Source organism: Vombatus ursinus, unplaced genomic scaffold, assembly GCF_900497805.2.
Source record: "Vombatus ursinus unplaced genomic scaffold, bare-nosed wombat genome assembly UNPS02014863.1, whole genome shotgun sequence".
Lineage (NCBI taxonomy): Eukaryota > Metazoa > Chordata > Mammalia > Diprotodontia > Vombatidae > Vombatus > Vombatus ursinus.
This window is the reverse complement of record NW_020954641.1, coordinates 22,536,932-22,559,286: the sequence shown is the minus strand read 5'-3', so window position 1 is coordinate 22,559,286 and position 22,355 is coordinate 22,536,932. Positions and strand designations below refer to the sequence as shown.

General features: G+C 34.5%; 1 protein-coding gene across 1 annotated transcript in view; it reads right to left on the bottom strand.

Annotated features, from left to right (window-relative positions):
- The window catches only part of RNF145 (ring finger protein 145), a 90,626-nt gene that overhangs the window by 30,112 nt on the left and 38,159 nt on the right, over positions 1-22,355 (bottom strand). Inside the window, exons 4-6 of the mRNA XM_027841906.1 lie at positions 17,914-18,005; positions 14,405-14,640; positions 10,631-10,806 (exon numbers count right to left, since the gene is read on the bottom strand). Of these exons, the coding sequence (XP_027697707.1) occupies positions 10,631-10,806; positions 14,405-14,640; positions 17,914-18,005 (504 nt within the window). The remainder of the gene's footprint in view (positions 1-10,630; positions 10,807-14,404; positions 14,641-17,913; positions 18,006-22,355) is intronic.

Below are 22,355 nucleotides of genomic sequence, written 5' to 3'. Positions count from 1 at the left end.
TTTGGAGTTTTATCAAAATTTTTATCAAAACATTAAAGAATAAACACTGTCTGTCAAGATAAACTTTTTGAAGTGAGCCCAAACTTGAATCAGTAATGCAAAAAAGCCTCTTAAAACTTTCAGAAGATCAACACTACTTGATTTTCTGTTTATGGATGCTGGATGTTGCTAAGTGTGATCTAATTGTTTCTGGATGAATTAATGATTGGAATAGCTTGAGGAAAAAACTAGTTAGTTTACTTATAAAATTTCTCATAAGAAAAAAGAATTGTGATGAAGTGTACTGAAAGTCTTGCTGACTACAAACAAAAAATATACATTGTAGCTTTAAGGAACCAAAAAAGGAACTGGAGGAATTAATAAAGTTTCTCTGTTCCCTCTCCTTAACAAGAAATATTTTCCCCTGTATACAGTCACTTATTTTACAGAAAACATGCTTTTAAAAAAAAAAATCACAGAGCACTGTCAAAACATGTAGTTTTAACTTTTATGTTTTGGTATATGGAAAGTAAAAAACGAAGAACTTAAGTATTAACAGAAAACATGATGACTTTCTTGGTCAATACGTGAATGATGACTTAATGAACATAGAAGGATAACTTCTCTAGAAGGGATGGCCTTTGAGTCAGGGAACCTGGGTTTGAATATCAGCTCTGAGGCTTAACGAAGTCTATATTAGATTACTTCCTCTCTCTGGGCCTCCATTTTCTCATCTGTGAAATGGGACTAATATTCCTACTTAATCTATATGGCAAAAAGAAAAATATTTTACAAAAGTAAGCTATTACTATTTTCAAAGTTTTCTTTAAAAAACTTCCTAGTAGATATAAGCTTTTTGAGGGGTTGGGGCTGGCTATTGTTTTGTCTTCATATCTCTAGCACCTAGCACAGTACATATAGTAGGCGCTTAATAAATAAGGAATATGTTATTAATGAAGAAAGCTCAGGTTTTGGCATAAGGAAGGTCAAAGAATCCTGTCCACAGCCACTTTCTGGCTGCATGACCCTGAGCAACCCAATTAACATCTCTACGCTTTAGATTCCTCTATGATTTAGATTTTTAAAATTGGGATAACAAAAGCATCTACCTTTTTGTCAGCATCAAATGAGCACAATACGTAAAGTGCTTTGCAAGCTTTAAAGCTATATAAATGTCAGGTATAATTGTTTGTTGAACTGAACTGAAATACCAAGTTCTCTGAATGACTGTTCAATTAAATGGAGAATACATCATTCTCTCTCAAATACCCTAACCAGTTCGTTCCTCAACCTACTCTCCTCCCATAAGCAGCTTCTCCTCTACCCCACCTTAACCATACATAACGACCCTTAATCTTACTATCACCCACAAATGTACCACCTCCATATACAAAAATTCTGAAATCCCCTATCCAACCATGCCTTTTGCCTCTCTCTGCCTTCCCTTACATAATCATATTCTTAATCCTCACCGTGGAACCCATCCCTTGATCCCTCAATTCCTTCCCAGGCCCTCTCCTCAGCACTAGCCACTCTCTCCTCTTGTACCTATCTAGACTCTTTAGTGAACAAATTCAATTCTACATTGTGCTCCTCTCTTGAATCCATAGCCCCATTATAAAATCACCAATTATGCCCAACCAAGCCCCACCATTCACCACCTTCATATCTACATATGTGCTACTGAACAAAGGTGGAGAAAATTACGCAATTGTTCTGACTGGATCCGCTACAAATTTATGTTACATAACCTCAACTGGCCTTCATTGCTGCTAGGCAATCCTACTATACCACCCTAATCAACTCACTATTCCACTCTTCAGGGAGGCTCTTCCAAACCTTTTCAACCCTCCTAAGGCCTCCATGGCTCTCCCTCCCTCCTCTCTCTTAGCTGACAATCTTGTCTCATATTTTGGAGAAAAACTGAGGCCATTTGCCATGAACTCCCTCTTCTCCCCTCTTCTTTATCTCCCATCACTCAGATGCCTTCCTCCCCTTTCTCCTCCTTCACCCCTCTTTTTACATGAAGCGGGTTTACTCTTCTACCCTCATCATCCCATGCCTAGATCATTACAACAGCCTGCTGGTAGGTCTACCCAAGTCTCTCCCCACTCCAATCTTTCCTCCATTTATCCATTAAAGTGATTTTCCTAAAATGCAGGTCTGATCATGTCACTACCACCACCCCCACTCAATGAACTCCAGTGCCTTCCTAATGCCTCCAGGAGCAAATACAAAACACTCTGTATGGCATTCAAAGCCCTTGATAATCTAGCCCCCTCCCACCTTTCCAGTCTTTTTGTACCTTACTCCCCCATTTGTACTCTTTGATCCAGTGACACTGACCTCCTGGCTGTTCCACAAACAAGACCATTCATTTCTCAGTTCTGGACATTTTCTCTGGTTGTCCCCCATGCCTGGAACACTCTCCCTCTTCTGCCCCAACTACTGACTTCCCTGGCTTCCTTTAAGTCCCAACCAAAATCCCGCTTTCTACAGGAAGCCATACCTAACTACTCTTTTTCATCTGTTCAATTTTTATTTTTTTTTTTTATTTTTTTCTCTTCATTTTTTGGATTAGATTTAAAGTTTTGGTCTCCCTCCCTCTCCCTCCCCACCCTGCACTAAATAACGCCACCATTTGATTTAGATTTATAAATATATATAAAACCATACTATGCATACTTTTATTTATCAGTTCTTTCTCTGAAGGTATATAGCATTTATTTTCCTTCCTAGGTCCTTTATAGTTGATTTGAGTACTTACAGTACTCAGAATAACTTGGTTGTTCACAATCATTCTTTGAATAATATGATTATTACTGTATACAACATTCTTTTGGTTCTGCTCTCTTCACTTATCATTATATCATAAAAATTTTCCCATGTTTTTCTAAAATCAACCAGTTCATCACTTCTTACAGTACAGTAGTATTCCACCTAACAACTCTTAATTCCAAAGCTTTCTCTCTTTTAACTATTTCCTACTTGTCCTGAATATAGCTTATTTTGTATCTATTTGTTTACATGTTGTCTCTCCCCCATTAGGTTGTAAGCAGATGTTGATGGCACAGACTATCTTTTGCTTCTTTTTGTATCCCTAGCACTTAACAGAGTGCCTGGTACACAGTAGCATGTAATGTTTATTGAAATAAATAGCAATCTAGAGTAGTCTTCTTTATTGCTAAATAACTAAATGATTTTTTGTGGAAGGTAGTGGATATACCAAACATCAAATTATAAAAGGAAAAAAATGAAATTGATTGTCTTAGGAGACGGGAAATGACTCATTACCAAATTAACTATGTATGTATAATCAGACCTCAGACTTGGTAGATCAATGATCAAAATAGAAAATTAGAAGAAAAATGAGAAGACATGACATACAACTAGAACAACTCCATCTTAACCTACTTATTCAAACTACTGAAAACAAAAATAAGGAAAGAAGATGAAGTAACAAATAATGACATGGACTGTTCTATTTCTTACAGAAAGTGATCTCAAATGAGAAAACTACCCTAATGAAATGTCCAAGTGAGACTAGAAATAGCCTCAAATAGAAAACATCCTTGCCAAGCAGAGACATATTAACAGCCAATGACAATATAAGCTCATTTGCAAAGCATTACAGAAGAGGGTGGTGACAAAAATAATGATAAAAAAGAAAGGCTACATGTACACCAAAATATTTATAGCAGTACTTTTTGTAGCAAAGAACTAAAACAAATATCCACAGATTATAGAATGGTTAAATTTTGCTAAATTAATATAATGGCATGTTACTATTGCCACCTCTACAAAACCCTTCATAAGATTAATCTACACACATATTGGGAGCATTCTTGACAGAAATATGAGAACGAAACTGGCAAATCCTCACAAGTGATACTCTACTGCAAACCACAACTTAGGATGACACAGATAACTGAAAGGTGAAGAGAATAAAAAGCTTATTATTTTGCTTATGTTTATTATTTACTATATGTTTATTTGTTGAAAAAAGTATTTAAGAACAAAATGCAAACTTAAAAGCACTACTCCAATAGGATGTCTCTTATTCAAACATTAACATGCAGAACTGCTTGAATTTTGATCAACACGCTCTGAGTGTTAACATATCAAGTAAAACATGAAAAGGGAGATGTATCCTTGCCAAAAATGTTTGTCAAGCAGAGTCAAAATTGCAAAGGGATTACCTATAAACAGTAATTTTACACACACTCCTGTTTCTGTATAACAATGCAATTTCAAGTTCTAAGATAATAGTTTCCTAAATTAGATTCACAACTATTCAAAAAATTACACAATTAACACAGGAAAAACAAGTAGATTATAGATTTAGAGGTGGAAAAAATCTTAGAGGTCAAATAGCCCAATTCTTTTGTTTTACAAATAAAGAGGTTTAGGCTCAAAAGAGGTTAAGCACACTGCTGAAGGTCACACATAATACGTGGAAGAGTTAGTGCTCAAATCCAGTCCTTTGACTCTGAATTCAAGAATCTTTATATGAGGCAGCTAGGTGGCACAGTGGATAAAGCACCAGCCCTGGAGTCAAGAGGACTTTAGTTCAAATGTGGCCTCAGACACATAACACTTACTAGCTGTGGGACTCTGCGCAAATCATTTAAACCCAATTGCCTTACAAAAAAAATAACAAAAATAAAAATAATTTTTATAACATAAACTCATATATGCTTATTGTCTACACTATGACCACTGAACCGGTTCATTAGGACATATATGTATAGAAGACATACTGTAGATGGACAATAAGAATAGCTCCAAAATGAACAATGAGAAGGATAGATTGGAATGAATCTGTGAAATTGTGCCCCATTTTTAACTTCAGGCTTCTCCCTGAAATAAAGCTCCATCTTTTTAATTCTAATAGTCTTCCAACAGCAAAGTGGAGTAGTAGATAGTGCATGCTAGACGCTGAGTCAGGAAGGTGTGGGTCCAACTAGGAGAGTAATTTATACAGTGACAATAACATTAAAGAGAAAAACAACTTTGAAACATTCATTGTCTCCAGGCAATTCCCTAAGACTACAAGCTGCAAAGTAGGTACAGATTTGCAATGGTACACTAAAGTTTCTCATCAGGAGTTGCCTACACCAATGACATTGGTGTCCAAAATCCAAAGTTTCTTCCAGTAAATCCATGATTAGAGTCATGAACACTACAAAACTTCCAAATAATCAAAATTGCAGGTGATATTCGGTGTGTATAAAAAAGCTATAACATATAACCAATGACACACAAGAAATAGTGTAAAAGATACAACTAAATAGATACATAACTAGAAAAGCTGTTGGGCCAGTCACGGAGTGAAACTGAGGCATCTGCTAATTTTCAGGTTTGTTGGATGATCCATAGATCCATTAGAGAGATCTTCTGTAGAAGAGATTTATAAAAGTATCATGGACGGGAATCATAAAGGATGAGAAGATACGGATAGGTTGCAATCTGCACTATTAGAAACAGTACTCACATCATTAAGATCATGGATTCATTGAAGTAAATACAAAGTCTTTCTACTTGATAAAAAATATAACTGTTTAAGTATATAATGAGGGATGGTAGACAAAAAAACAGCTGTTATTTTAAAAAAGGAAAAAAGGAAAGAAAAAAATTCTGTAGGTTTAAGTGGTTAGAATCCTCAATTCTAGTCAGTAATTCAAGTGTGATATGGCACCAAAGCAGATACTGTGATCGTAGGTTGTATAAAAAAGGCAATGAAAAAGTGTTTAGAATGATGGAGTTTCCTCTGTATTATTGCCCTGGTCAGGTCATATTTGAAATACTACAATCAATCTAAGAAACATATCTTAAGATGAACACTGACAAACTAGTATTTTTTTGTGACAAGAGCAATCAAATAGCAAGGGGACTGATGATCACACTATGTACAATCTACGAAGGAATTGTTAATGTTAAACCTGCAGAAGAGAATACTAAAAAGGGAAGTATGACAGTTGTCTTCAATTATTTAAAGAACTACCATGTGAAAGAAGAATTAGCACTCTTCTACTTGGCCACAAAACCAGGAATGACAGACTACAGTTGGAAATCACAAAGGCAGCATGGTAGAGTCCATAGAAAGCTGGCCTCAAAGTCAGAAGGTCCTAGGCCAAAATTCCAGCTCCAACACTTATTGGCAAGTCACTTAACTTCTCAGTGCTTGAGAAAAAGCTCTCTAAGTCTATAAAAGCTATAGAGAAGATAGTGGCCTATACCAGTAGAGGGAGCTTCCTTATCCGGGAGTTCTCCGTGCCAATGAAATTACAGATCTAGTCCCTATCATTATCATATAGAAGAGGGATCAGACTTGTTTTGCTTGGTCCCAGAGGGTAGAATTTGGAGCAATAGGTAAGTTATAGAGGTGACAAATTTTGGCTTAATGCAAGGAAAAATTTCTTAGTAATTACGGCTAACCAAAAGTAGGAGACGCTATCTTCAGACATACGGAGTCTCTTATCGGTCTCCACTGATTGACAGATACATCCACATACAAAGGTTAGATAAGCACTTGTAAAGATGCTATAAAGGGAATTCTTACTCAGGTATAGATTAGTCTATATGACTTCTATGTCTAAAATTTTTCATCACCTGGTGGTCAATCTTCTGGAAAAAGTTTCACAAAGTTAGACTGGCCTTTGGATGTCAGGCAAATATTTCATTACTGTCTTTACGCTAAGCCTTTTTAGGTAACACTTTCCAGAATTTGTATTCTTCTCACATCACTGTAGAGCACCAAAGGTTGCCTCCATTCAAACAAGAAGAATCAGCATAGAACTTTAAGAGGAGGGAAGTTAAATAAGCTATTAAAGTTTGCTTATCTTGATAGTCTATTCACTGCACGTATATGAAATCTAGTTATCAAAAAGCCAAAATCATTGTTTCTTTTCAGAAAATAAAACTTCACAAGATCATTGAAGTGTTATTCAATGAAAATTACTTTATTATGACATGGTACAATAAGCATTTCAACTTTTTCCATAATTCTAGCACTGATGGACTTCTTCAAATCATTGTTTGATTTTTTTTAAACAAATTTTTATTTATTTCTTTTGTATCTGTATTACTCCCCTCACCCCTCCCACAGTGCCATCCCTTAAAAGAAAGGAGGGGAAGAGTTCATAATGAAAAAATATAACATTATATGCAGTTCCACACCCACACTCTCCCCGATCTCTGCAAAGAGAGGGCACATGGAAAGTAGGTGTTTTTCCATATCTCTTCTTTAGAGCCAAGTATCATACATAGTCTTCTAACCCTACTTTTTGGTTCTTTTATTTTGTTCAAAGAAGGGAAATTTATTTTTAAGGTCCCTTTTAAGGATAATTTCTCCTGATTTAAATATGAATACATTTTGGAATGTTTTACTTTTTCCTATTTCATATGAATGAAAACAGATTTGATAATTTATGATATTCAATCAATCAACAAGCATTTAAAAAGTAACTACTACATGTCAGGCCCTGAAGATACAAAAATAATAAATTTTAAAAATAATCCCAATTTGCAAGGAGCTAAAATTCTAATGGGCAGCTAGGTGTCACAGCAGATAAGAGTCCAGGCCTGAAGTCAGGAAGACTCATCTTTATGAGTTCAAATGTGGTTTCAGACACTTACTAGTTCTGTGACTCTGGGCAAATCACTTAACCCTGTTTGCCTCAGTTTCCTCATCTGTGAGGTGAAGAAGGAAATGGAAAACCACTCTAGCATCTCTGCCAAGAAAACCCTATATGGGGTCACAAAGAGTAAAACGTGACTGAAATGACTAAACAACAAAACAAAAATTCTAATGGGGAAGACAAAAAATACATAAATATATACAGAATGACTATCAAGAGAACAAATGGAAACAGAAATAAAGTTGTTAGATAACAAGGTATTTTGGGAAAGAAAGCACTAGCAGTTAGGGGAAATCAACAAAGGATTCTTCTGAAAAGTGATGCATGAACTAAGCCTTGAAGGAAAAAAAAGTATTTACAAGGTGGCAGTGAGAACAGAAAATGTTTCAGGCCAAGAGGGTAGTGAATGCAAAGAAAAACAACTGGGAGGTAGAGGATCCTATACGAGGAGAGAGAGAAGGCCAGTCTGTCTGGATCACAGAATATTAGAGAATGAAGCTAGAAAAACAGGCTGGGGTCAGTTAGCTTTAAAAGCTAAACAAAGGGGTTTACATTTTATCCTTGAGGCAATAAGGAGCCACTGAAATTGATTTAGTAGAAAAGAGACTTTGGCAGCAAAATATAGGATGGATTTAAGCAGAAAGGAAATGGAGAAGGTATCTATACCTTCTTATCTATAAAAAAAAAAGCTATCTATAGTCATATGAAAAAATGCTCTAAATCACTACTGATTAGAGAAATGCAAATTAAAACAACTCTGAGGTACCACATCACACCTATTAGACTGGCTAACATGACAAAACAGGAAAATGATAAATGCTGGAGAAGATGTGGGGAAATTGAAACACTAATGCATTGCTGGTGGAATTGTGAAATGATCCAACCATTTTGGAGAGCAATTTTGAACTATGCCAAAAGGGCTATAAAAATGTGCATACCCTTTGACCCAGCAATAGCACTTCTAGGGGTGTATTCCTAAGAGATCATACAAATGGGAAAAGGACCCACATACACAAAAATATTGATAGCAGCTCTTTCTGTGGGGGCAAAGAACTGGAAATTGTGGGGATGCCCATCAATTGGGGAACAGCTAAACAAGTTGTGGTACATGAATGTAATGGAATACTATCATGCTATAAGAAATGATGAGCAAATGGACTGCAGAAAAACCTGGAAAGACTTGTATGGTCTGATGCTGAGTTAAGAGAGCAGAACCAAGAGAACGTTGTACACAGTAACAGCCACGCTGCGTGATGACTAACTTTGACAGACTTAGCTCTTCTCAGCAATGCAAGGATCTAAGACATCTCCAAAAGTCTTATGATAGAAAATGCTGTCTACATCCAAAGAAACAACTATGGAGTTTGAATGCAGATCGAAGCACACTATTTGTTCTTTTTTTTTCTTCTATTTTGTTTTGTTTCTTCTTTATTGTGGCTCCTCCTATCGGTTCTAATTCTTCTTTACAATATGACTAATGTGAAAATATGTGTAATAGGAATGTATACACAGAGCCTATATCAGAAAATATAAAGACAATTTAAAACTCAAAGGTTTATGGAAGTGACTGTTGAAAACTAAAAATAAATCAAAAAAAAAAAAGGTTGTTGGATTAATCTAAATGAGAGGTGATAAGGACCTAAACTAAGGTATAGCTGTGTGTGTATGTGTGTTTGTGTGTGTGTGAGCATGCACGCACTTATTATATGCCAAGCACTGTGTTAAGCGTTAGGGACACAAAAGCAAGCAATATAGTTCCTGCCTCAAAGAGTTTATATTCTAATGTGGAAAGACTAAACATATAAATGGGGATTGGGAAAAGGACTAGTGAGTATGCACCGAGCAACATCGTTTGGAAATGACCAGCAAGTGGAGCAGTGGCCTGGTTCCAGAGCAAGACAAGGCAAAAGCTCACTTATCAGAACCCCAAGGTCCTACAGTCAGAGTCCAAGTTCTACTAGTTGGGGAATAAGGAGGATGGCCAGAATGCAGACTACATGGTTTGAAAATGGCCAGGAAAAAAAGAAATGATTGGATGGGAGAGACCTGGGTTCAAGTCCCATTTCTGACATATATAGGCTAGGTGATTCTGGATAAGTCAGTGCTCTAGACAATTCTCTAAGACTTTTAAGTTGAAGGTAAGTTGCTGAACTGCATTGGTGGAAGGAGCTTCTACACCTGGGATTTCCCTATACGAATGAAATCAAAAGTCTAGTTCTTATCTCTTCTGAAACTTAACTATAAGTTATACTACAATATGTATTTTTGTGTCTGTCATAGTAAGAGGCACACAGTGGGCACTCAGATATTTGATGAATAAAAAGTCATTTACTTTCTAAGCATTAACTGGAATCACACTTGGTCTTTATTATAAGTTACAAATTACAATTTGTTCATCTGCACACACTTGGATCCTCACCTGTCCATTAAACTGATTATGGGCCAAAGGAAAAAACAAATGTCTGCTAGATTCTGGGTATCTTTATGTTGGGAGTTCACAATCCAGCATACAAGAAATAAAGGTAGGATGGGTAAAACCAAGTGAGAAGTAACTGGTTTGGAGAAAGAAAACAAGTGACATTTAGGAAAAAAATTTTTCCCAAACCAAATTTTACCAATAATGTTTGACATTTCTTTGGATCAAATATTTAATAGATATATGCATTGTTTCATTAACCATGAGATAAGCCAATTTGGTTTTCTCAACTAAGAAAAAATATTTGTTTTTCTTAAATTAGTTCAATCTGAATAATAAAAACATTTTAAAATTTGCTAAAATTATCCCAGTATGAAAATCATGTTAAACTTATTTCTATAACGTATTCAGTATACTACAGAGCCTACAATTCACCTGTTATACCAGGACTAGGCATAAAATGTAAAAGCCAAATACTAACACAACTCTATTACGTGAAACACATGCTGGAATGAAGAATAACATCAAAGTTTCACCATCCTATGTTAGGATTGTGTGTTCCTATGGGAAATGGTATCATGTTTCTGCTAATTACCTTGTCAGAAAAAGGAAAAGAAGCCTCTCCCGTGATGCAGGCTGATCTCGTGTGCTGAAATAAGAATAAATCTGAAGAGCAAATAAGACAAGCCAGAAGACCATGAAAAGAACGGGGACAACCAGCTGATTCCATAAGGACATTCCCAAAGCCAAAAGGCCATATACTTCCACTACCTAAATACAGAAATAATATAAGTCCAATTAATTTGTGAAATCATTTTATATTCAGACAAAATAACAATTATAGTGATTATGAAATTACATTTCAAGAGAGAAGATTCTAAAGAAACTTATTTTGATTCAGAGAAAAATAAGCATAGCTTTTCTTTCACTGCAAGACTGCTCTGATTAACATTTAATTCTTTAATAAAAATTAAAGGAACCCAACAATTATAAAATATCAGATTTCTTAGTTTTACAACTACTACTACCTCACACACTGGTATAATCTAACTCATAACCAAAAACAATATTTCAATAAACAAAAATGACTTTTCTGATCAGTTATAAAGATACTATGACAATATTTTAATTTTAATAAATATCTATACATAATGACACTTACTTTAAAACTTCCTATGATCTCCTTTATCACCTAACATAGTGCTTAATAAATTTAATTTGCTTTTTGTTTCACAATAGTAGATTGTAGAGTTTAAAAAATAGATTGCAAGCCATTATAAAAATAATATGGCTTCAAAAAGGGTATCACTCCTTTTGTAAAAGCTGGTGCTGATCTATGAACAATTTTTAGACATTAACTTATAATTAAATTATAGAATCTTAAAATAAACTCATTTCAAAAGCTGGATATGGGTTAAAATATAAAATAAGCTATTCAATTCACAACAGTTCATACAAAACATCACTTATATCTTTTATTACTACTTTACTCAAGCCAAGTATTTTCATTGAAATTTCCACTTAACTTCTCTGGGTTTCAGTTTCCTCCTTTGCACAATAAAAATTTTACACTACCTGATTTCTAAGAGTTCTTCAAACTCTAAAAGCCTATGATTCTATTCCTAACATTATCTTACCCTTATCAAAATAAGATCACTCAAAAATTACACGATTTCAACTTTTCTTCTATCCAACTTTTTCAGGATATAATTATCATAATCTCATACCTAAATCAATTTATTTCTAACCACTGTTTTAATATCACCCACACTGTAGTGGTGCAAAGTATCCAACAGCAACCAAAAAGAAAGTTAATTCAACATTTGAAAATGGAGATTTAAGTCCTTATGGTTTTCAAGTATGCAATGAAATGGAATAATTTTACCAAAGCAAATCCTAAGGAAAAATGTGTATCTCAAACCAATTAAGTATTATTGTCTTTGATTACAGTAAATTACAGAACAAAACACATTAATAATATAATCTTTTCTGGTAAGATAAATTGTACCCACGATTTATAAGAATTTAAAATGAAGTATTATTCATGAAGAAATGTTACACTGAATCAGCTTTTGTGAATAAGCAAAATCACAAATTCCATTTTCCGTGTTAAAGTATTTCAAAATCATTAATTTTCTTGGTTTCTAGGATAAGCTATTGCTGATAATTATGATGACAGGGAACTGAATCTCACAAGGCTATATATGGAATTAATGAAATTTGTTCAGAGCTATAAATGAAATTTACTAGTGTGCAGATCCTACAAAGCTCGTAGTAATTACTCTAGCTAAAATGCAGTTTCCAACAAGCCAATGTTACTCTCAAAGTATAAACTAACTACTTTTATAAATACATAGGACACCTTTCCTTTTCATGGTGGATATAATCTAAATGGGAATCATGACTACTATGATATACCAAAGGAATAACAGAACAAATAGGCCTAGATTCTTGGGGACTATTTAAGGAGGAGGCCTAGAATAGATACTTCACCATTTCCTATCTGACTACTCACCTGGATTTCATCACTTTCTCTAGAAACTCATCTTACTTGCAAGATCACATCAACTCAAACTCTTATCTCCTTAGTACCCTATCCCCCTTGGGGTAGACAGCGGACATCAGAGAGCTCCTTTCAGAATCTCTATTTAAGGAGTGGGGCCCAGGATAGATACTTTATCATTTCCCACTTGGTTTCAGGACTTCATCATGCCCACAAGCTGGGTATGCCCCTCCTCCCATTCCTGCTCTTCAGCTTCTTTTTATGTGCTGTCATCCCCCATTGGACTGTGAGCTCTCTGAGGGTGGGAACTGTCTCTTGCCTTTCTTTGTATTCCTAGAACTTAGCTCAGTGCTTGGCACAGTGAGTGCTTAATAAATGTTTATTGACTAAATAGGAAAAAATTCTCTAATCCACAATTGTTCAGCAAATCTGATTCCTCTATGCCCTCTGCTCTCTAGCACTCTTATCTCTCTACTTTCATCCTATGAGTCAAACCACAGGAGGTCTTGTATTTTATAATGTGTTCTCTAAAAAAGGTACCACTTAAGGGATGTAGGGAGAATTATTTCTTCTTCCACGTCAGTGCTTTAGGAAGCCTCAGTCTCTCAGAGACATGATTTCAAACCATAAATATAAGGGTCTGTGATCCAAGCTGAGAGTAGAAGGGCAAGACATGATATAGTGAATGTTTTTACAGCTGTCAGGGAAGGATTTGCATACCATAAATTCGGAACAATGTAAATAAAGAGGGCTTCATGTATCTTTATGTAGTGGTTACACATGCACATACATATACACCTACACAAAATCAATAAATAATACATAGTAACCACATAGGCCACTTTTTAGCACTCAACTTTGTACTCATGACAATTCTGAGATGATAAAATTGAGATATAGTGGATTTGTTGGCTAGGTTAATTTCTTAAATATTTAATTTACTATATTTCTGAGATGCTGATACATGTTTACCATTTTCAAAAACATGATTTTAAAATATCAGCTAGATGGTCAGCCTCTCTAATTTCTATTATTTGTACTTAAATTAATCTGCTTGGGATCAAAACACTAAAGGGAGGCATTCTAACATATAATGAGAACTATATTACATTAAGAATATATATAGCTGCAAGGATCTAAGACATGTCCAAAGGTCTCATCATGGAAAATGCTATCCACATCCAAAGAAAGAACTATGGAGTTTGAATACAGATTGAAGCATACTATTTGCTATTTTTTTCCTTCTGTTTTGTTTTGTTTCCTCTTTCTGATGGTTCGTCCTATTGGTTCTAATTCTTCCTTACAACATTACTAATGTGAAAATTATGTTTAATAGTAATGTATATGTATAGCCTATATCAGATTCCGTGCCATCTTGGGGAAGAGAGGGAAGGAGGAGGAGAAAAATTTAAAATTCAAAAGCTTATGGAAGTGATTGTTGATAAATCAACAAAAATTAATTAAAAAATTTTTAACAAAGAATATATATTAGCAAAAGTTTGACTCAAATTAAGAGACTAAGTAAAACAATTAATATGTAGCCTTGGTTTTCACCTATCAATTATCAATTGAAATAAATTACCGTGAGAGAAAAATTTATCCATGGTCATTTCACTTCTAGTAGAATAACCAAAGTTGAGGAAAACAATCAGGCTTTGGCCATCAAGTATCCAACACTTCACGCAAATCCCCACCAGAATTCTAATTAAGCTTTAAATCATTACCATAATTACACCAAGTAATGTTATCGCTAAGACAGATTTGGCTCAAAAAATTTATGAAATGATGATAAATGGTAAATTAAATGCCAAGTGTATTTTGTGCTTCAGTAGTTTTCAACCAAGTATTCCTAAATGTGTTCCTTACCTGGACCAATTCCCTGTATGCAGATTTAGCAAGATTATATGGGACCAAAAGGTTGGATGCAAGAAAATAGAGAACTTCTAATCCAGTAAAAATCATTGCAAACTTGTTAATGACAACAATAGTCTCCAGTGGAACAAGGCAGAGTCGTGCCAGAAGAGGAAGCATGTGAGCAGAAAAGAGCCATATCTGTTTAGTTTTCATCACACATGAGCACAATGTACACACCACCAACTGACCTAAAGGGGAAAATAAGATGCTAAAATTATTATCATTTAATAAAAGTGAGCTCAAAGAAAACATTCAACCTAATACTCTACCAAGATAATGCCTTAATAATAAAACCTAGAGTAATTAATGCTGTTTGCATTCAGTCTCTAGGTTTATATTTATGTGCTTCAAATGTCAATCTTTTGGGACAGTAATTCCATCTTCACATTATCTATGAATTTTGTATCCATCTGTCCTCTGTGAGTTCTTTTTTAAGCACTATTAATTTCCATTGATTTTCATAACATCATTCCAAGCTGAAGTCAAGGATATTAGTGGAAAAAAATTTTTGCAACATCTAATTCAATATTATAATGCCACTGCTAGTTTATTTTTATAGCTGATTTCAGATGTACTCAACGTTTTATGGGTAAAATTGTAGAGTTCACATTTTATGGGTAAAATTGTAGAGTTAAGAGATAAAGCATCTCAAGATAACCCAATAAAAGTGAGCTAGGAAAAAAATTCATATGTCCAAGTTTCAAGTCTGAGTTATAGTATTATTAGATTGTGCTGCCTCCCCAAATGCCTCAAGTCATGAAGGTTAAGTTTACATTCCAGTAGAATTTTAAGTTCCTTGAAGGCACGGCCTATTTTCTTTTTATATCCCCAGAATCTACATACCTTACAATAATACATACTAAGCACTTAATACATGCTGAATTTATATAACTTTAAAAAAATTATGGATGATTTTAATTTAGTTTTAAAAAAAATTTTTTTTAAATTCTAGTCTATTTCACAATGCCATGGAAATTATCTGGGTTCCTAAAGATTATACTAGGGTGGACTAAGTGTCTTATCAAGTAGAAAAGGCCTCAAGGCCATGGTTAGTAATTCTATGTCTGTTGTCTAAAGATAAGCCTACCTAAATTCATAAGGCTTGCTAGAAAATTAGTGGCCACTAGGTGAGTTTTTGGCCACACCAGCTCTGGGGGATTAACCAAAAAATTATAGAGGGTTGAAATCTACGTTAGTGGAGGAAGTGCTCATAATAATAAAATCACAGCTCCTCAAAGTGTTGAAGCATTTTTCTACAAATACTGATTTTTTTATCCCTAAGCATTTTTTTAAAATCCAGTTATTCTGAAAAAAGTATGTGGCCTTATGTGTATAATGAGTTTGTTCTAGGTTTTTATGATCAGTAATCAAATTAATAGTCTGATCTTTCTGAGAAAATGCTAAATAGAAGCATTCCTAGAAACTAGAAGAAATGAAGTGCTACAAAAATATACTTTAGGACTAAGACCTAGTCATTTGCACCCCAAGTATCTATTACTTTTATGCTCTTAAAACAATGGACTACCTGTTGTACATTCGAGCTTCCCTGTACAGCATGATGTAAACTTCCTGCAAGCACAGAAAATTCCCCTAAGTCTATGCCAGCATCATGTGGTGATGAGACCCAGGGTTACTGGTTTTAATTGTCTTCTTTCATCGATGAGCATGACTCACATATTATACTCTTTTGGAGAAGTATAATTTGTTATGTAGGAGAAGACAGGAGCTACAATACTAACAGAATTCCTTGCCCAAGGTCTAAGAGAATAGCTTTTTATTTTCTGATGTATGTATACACTCAAACTGATTGTTCTAAACACTGAACAAAAATTACATAACATTATTAGCTTTCAATTTTATAATATCACCTATTAAAATCATATCCAAGAACCTTATAATAATATTTGATGTTTTAAAATTAGTTAATGTACTAGCTGTGTGACCCTAGGCAAGTCACTTAACCCCAACTGCCTCACCAAAAACAAAAAAAAATTTTTTTTTTTAAATAAAATTAATGTTCCCTTAAAGTTTACATCAGTGACAGGGGAAGAGAGTCACTTTTTTAAAGAGAGGGTGAAACAACTTTGTAGGTATTTTAAAAGACATGGACTTTTCCACCCATATTGCTCTATTTTGTTAATAAGCATTTACTAAACACACCTATATGCAAACCACTGAAGTAATCAATATAGAAAATTCAGAGTAATGTTATTAACTTCTTTGGATTATGCTAAATTAAAATCTTAACATATTAGACATACTAGGACTTATTTTTGCAAAACATTTCCATGAGTTTGAAGAATTCATAAGAACTAATTCAGTGTTTTAAAAGTTTATGATAATTACCTATATCAGTCTGAAGCAAACTGATTGCAAATAATACACAGACTTAAACCTAGAGTTACAATTCAGTCCATTAAGGTAAACTGTTTTATTTAAAAATTAATCTTCCTTCTCCATTCTCACCAGCGAGAAGACATGCAGAAAAAATGCTTTGATATATTTTATAAAAATACATATTTTATACATAAAATAGCTTAAATTTCATATATACAAAACTATAGTTTTATCTTGTAATTTTCAAATATATAAATAAAATGAAGACTTTTCCAAGCACAGTAATGACAGGCAATAATAGTGCTTTATTTCTACAGCACTCATTACAAAGGGCTTTTTTTACACACTTTCATTTGATCCTCACAACTGCTACGTAAAGAAGATAGAGAGGTCTTATAATCCTTAATTTTACAAATGAGGAAACAGAAATTCACAGAAGTAACTTCTATATAGTCATAGGAACAGCTAGTTTAGTTATGCCAGGCCTAGTTTATTCTAGCACTTTTTATTACCCCATGCTGTGATCTCCCGACAATCTATAAAAACTAATATAAAGCTTTAAAGTCTACAAAGAACATTATCTATCTCATGTGAGTCTCACAAAAGCTCTATAAGGTAGTTACTGTAAGTATTAAGTTAAATAACTTGCTCATGGTCACACAGCATCACGGGTAGAATCCGAATACAGGTCTTCCTGACTCCAAATCTGGCACTCTACCTACTCTGACATGCTGTCTCCTCCCTCCTAATCATTAGCCTGGCACAGAGGTGGAGAACCTGTAGGCCTTGAGGCCATGTGTAGCCCTTTAGGTCCTTAAGTGCAACCCTCTGACTTCATCCAAACTTCACAGAACAAATCCCCTTAAACTTGGACTCAGTCGAAAGGCCACACACAAGGACCTAGAAGGCCACATGTGGCCTCACCACAGGTTCCATACCCCTGACCTAGCTCATCTCACCTAGAAATAAAGAAACCTTAAAATACAAAGGCTAAAATAGCTCATTAAAATCAAGAACCCATCTTCTCCAGAGAGAAAAGATTCCTAATGCACATTTTTAATGTTCACACCTCCCTAAGTAAGTTCTTATACATCATCTTACCTGTTTTTGCTAATTACACTTACCTATTAGGGCTGTGGTGAAACGATTCATGGACAAAGGCTCTAAGTACATTGGTCCTTCATAGGCTGACTCCAGTTCACTTCTAACATAATCCCTAAAATGTCCAAATAATAAAATTTTATTTTTATGTACATTCCAAGAATAGGAAGAAGGGAAGAGAACTTCATAGCTTAGACAGATAATTTCCCTACAAACTTAGATTATGCTAGTGAAATTCTTTTTCCCTATTAGGAAGAGCATTCCAAGCTCATATTGGTATGATCAGCCAGAGTCAAAAACACTATAACTTGACTCTAACACAGTGAAGTCATTTTGGTCCACTTCAAGAACAAAGCACAACAACCAATCAACCAATTAATAAGATTGCACAAGAACACATTTTTTGGAAATGACATTTCCTTCTTGCATTCCCCCATACCTACCACCCACATGATATAATGGAGCTTAATTTTATTGTTTCAGGGAGCAGAAGCAGGAAAAGAGGGAGTTATCTTGCAGGTAGCTCACAATGTCCCAGTAGATATTTTATTTCCCCCTCACAGATTTTGTACAATAAAATGTCACTAAAGAAACTTGTCTTCTTATACTGCTTTGTGGATTACTGATAGTAATAACGATGATGATGATGATGATGAAGATGAAGATGATAATGATAATAAGCCTTCCCTTCCTACTCTCTTCTTAGTACCCTAGCCCCCAACCCCCAAAAAATTTCTTTTTCTCAAAGTCTTCCTTTGTTTCTGCCTCTCTTCCATTCTTTATTATTTACATATCAAAGTAACCACACAGATCAAATCTGCATATAACAAGAAAACACTTGTTTCATCAAAAATTGGTTGGTTTGAGAGTATTTTTGCAGATTTAAAGAATTCTGATCAAGGAAATCACCAAAATTCCAAATGGTGAAGTACCCTATCGTGACAGAGAGGTGACTGACTCAAGAAGCAGAATGAGACACACATTTTTGATCACAGCCAAATGGTTGTCTGTTTTACTTAATTATATGTATTTGTTGCAAGGGTTTTGTTTTCCTTTTTTCCAATAGGGGAGAAAGATAGAGAGGAAAAGGGATAGGGATTCCCCACTATTGAAAAAGAAAATAAAAGGAAAGACCAAAAGGAAACACAGATAAGCAGGACCACTTTGAAAATTACATGTTGAATGTACTACATACTTCAAAAGAAAAATAGATTTTACATAACAGAGATTCACAATTTCATATATAATTATCTCCTCTTCAATAACACATATGGAAAAATTCATTTGATATTTAGTTCAGAATTTTAAAAAATTAAAGAGTATTCAGCCCACTTTAATATAAAAGTAGTTATAAAACAAAGGATCAGTTCAGAACTGAAAATTATATTTAAATATACATGTTTTATTTACTTTTAATACAAAAAATCTAGGTCATTTTATTTTGTACCTTATGGATTAGACAAACCTAAAAAGCAGGAAAATCTTAAGAAGATGAGATTTAATAATTTTTCCTTTCAAAAAACAATCTGTTGTATCCAAGCTTCCTGTGGGGGGAAGTATCTCTTTCACTTCCTACCAGTTATTAGATAGCCTTCCTACTCCTAGGTACTCTAGAGCAGATGTATCAAACACAAACAGAAAGTAAGCACTACTCCACACATAAGAATCCCTACCACCACACTGACTTAGTTCTGTTATATTTTTATTTATTGTTAAATGTTTCCCAGTTGGGAGTATATTGTGTAGTATAACACATGTGCTTTACAGGATGCAGTTTGACACCACTGCTCTCTAGAGCAGTACTACTACTACTACTACTACTACTACTAACACTACTACTACTACTACTACTGCTACTACAGCAGTACTACAGGGCTTGGCATCAAACTCTAATAGAAAAGATGCTAGCAGGCCTCATATAGCTTAAAAAACCACAAATTAGCATTACTGATATATGGAGGCAGGTAGGTGGTTCAACAAATAGAGCAGTGGATTGACCAGAGTTCAAATCCAGCCTCCAACACTCACTAGCTGTGTGACCCTGGGCAAGTCACTTTTAACGTCTGTTTTCCTTTATTGACTGGAGAAGGAAATGGCAAACCACTCCATTATCTTTGCCAAGAAAACTCCATACAGAAAAGGACCTATCTGTATAAAAATATTTACAGTAGCTCTTTTTGTGGTGGCAAAGAATTGGAAATTGAGAGGATATCCATCAATTGGGGAATGGCTGAACAAGGAGTGGCATATGATTGTAATGGAATACTGATTGTGCTATAAGATATGATGAGCAGAATGATTTCAGAAAAACCTAGTATGACTTACATGAACTGAAAATGAAGTGAGCAGAACCAGGAGAAAATGCACACAGTAACAGCAATATTGTGATCCAAGACATTGGTCCATGATCCAAGACAATTCCAAAGGATTCATGATGAAAAATGCTATATATCTCCAGAGAAAGAATTGATGAAGTCTGAACGCAAAATGAAGCATACTATTTTTCACTTGATTTTTTTTCATGGGTTTTTTTGGGGGTGTCTCTGTTTTCTTCCACAACATGACTAATATGGAAATGTTTTGCATGATCACACATGTATAACCTATCAAAGTTTTTGCTTTCTCATTGAGGGGGAATGGGAGGGAGAGAATATGGAACTCAAAATTTTAAAGAACAGAATATTAATTGTTTTTACATGTAACTGGGGAGAAAATATTATTTAAAAAAAAAGAGAAAGGTCTGAAAGGAAGAAAGAAAACCCAATACAGGGTTACAAAGAGTTGGACACCTCTGTTCTTGGGCTCTTAGGCAGACCAATCTTTGAACACTCCTTAATACATTCATATAGTAGGTACATTTTCAATTAATTTACTTCCTATTAGGAAATGAAATGATACTCATTTCAGCATAATAAAACAAAGACTGGGCCCTTATGTGATCACTTGCTGGCTTGTTGTCAAAAAATAGATTTTTTTTTTAAGTGGAAAGCAGTTTTGGAGATCTTGCTTTTTCAAATACTCTAAAAGATCTATGATTACATTGGTATGGGGTTAATCTCTCCACCAATACAAATCAATTCTTCTTGATCATCTTCCTGAGTTTCTGTGTCTCCCTCTTATTATATTATTATTATATTATTATCTTCTCCCTTTATATCATCACATTTGGTGATCTCATCAGTTCCCATGGATTCCCACATCAACAACAGCCTTTTGGACATCTCAAACTGGATGTCCAGTAATGAATTCATCTTTCCCCTCAAACCTTCCCCCTTTCTGTTGAAAACACTAATATTTTCCAAGTCACTCACCCATGCAATCTAAGTGCTTCACTCACACCTGGACTATTACAATAGGCTGCTGACCAGTTTCCATGCCTGGAGTCTCTCCCCACACCACACTATCCTCTACTCTATCCTCTGATGTTCCTAAAAACTCAGATCTGAATGTTAATCCCCTACTCAATAAACTCCAGTGGTTCTTTATTATCTCCACAATCAAATATAAAATCCTATTTGGATTTTAAAGTCCTTCAAAACCTGATCCCTTCCTACCTTTCCACTTTTTTTATACTTGACTCTCTTCCTCACTCTCTATGATTCAGCAACAACTAGTTTCCTTGCTGTTCCTCTATTAGGACATACCATATCTTCATTCCTTGATTATCTTCCACTTATACTCTATAGATCTTAACTGTTGTCATAGTTATTCACACACTGTCTTCCCCATTTGAATGTGAGCTTCCTGATATCAAGTACTATGTGTCTGCCTTTCTTTATATCCCCAATGTTTAACACAGTACCTGGCACACAATGAGCACGTAATAAATGTTTGGTGACTGACCTAAAGCCTTTCTACTTTTTCTTACAGAATTTGTACACCATTGGCAAAACCTTGAAGAACACAAAGCCACTTTTGAACCATGATGAGCATCAGAGAAACACTTTAGTGGAAGTTAGGGACATGAAAAGTAACAAATCCAACAATGATTATGCCCAGGGGATGTAATGTAGCAATTTTCTTCTATTCATTTATCCATTCAGTCAACAAACATTTATTAATTGCCTACAATTTTATCTGCTACAATGATGACCATTTCTGATGCTTAAATCTAACAAAAATGAGTTTGTTATTCTCAATCACAAAAAAAAATGAAAGTTCTTAAAGTTGCAAATGGGATGAAACAATTCTATATGTATAATTTATACATATAATCTATTTGGCTTTATCTTCTGTAATTAGGCTTTCATCTCAATACAGAAACACAAATGTAAAATATAACTAATGTTTTATTTACTTTTTATAAAATCTTGATAAATGCTCCTATGAATAAGTTTACAAAAATCAATATTCATTTCATTAAGATAGCTACTAGTGAACTTATTTTTCTTTCTGGAGATCCTAAATATTCAATAAAAAGGGGAAAAGAGGACTGAAACAAAGATTAGGTCCTTAACTAAAGACT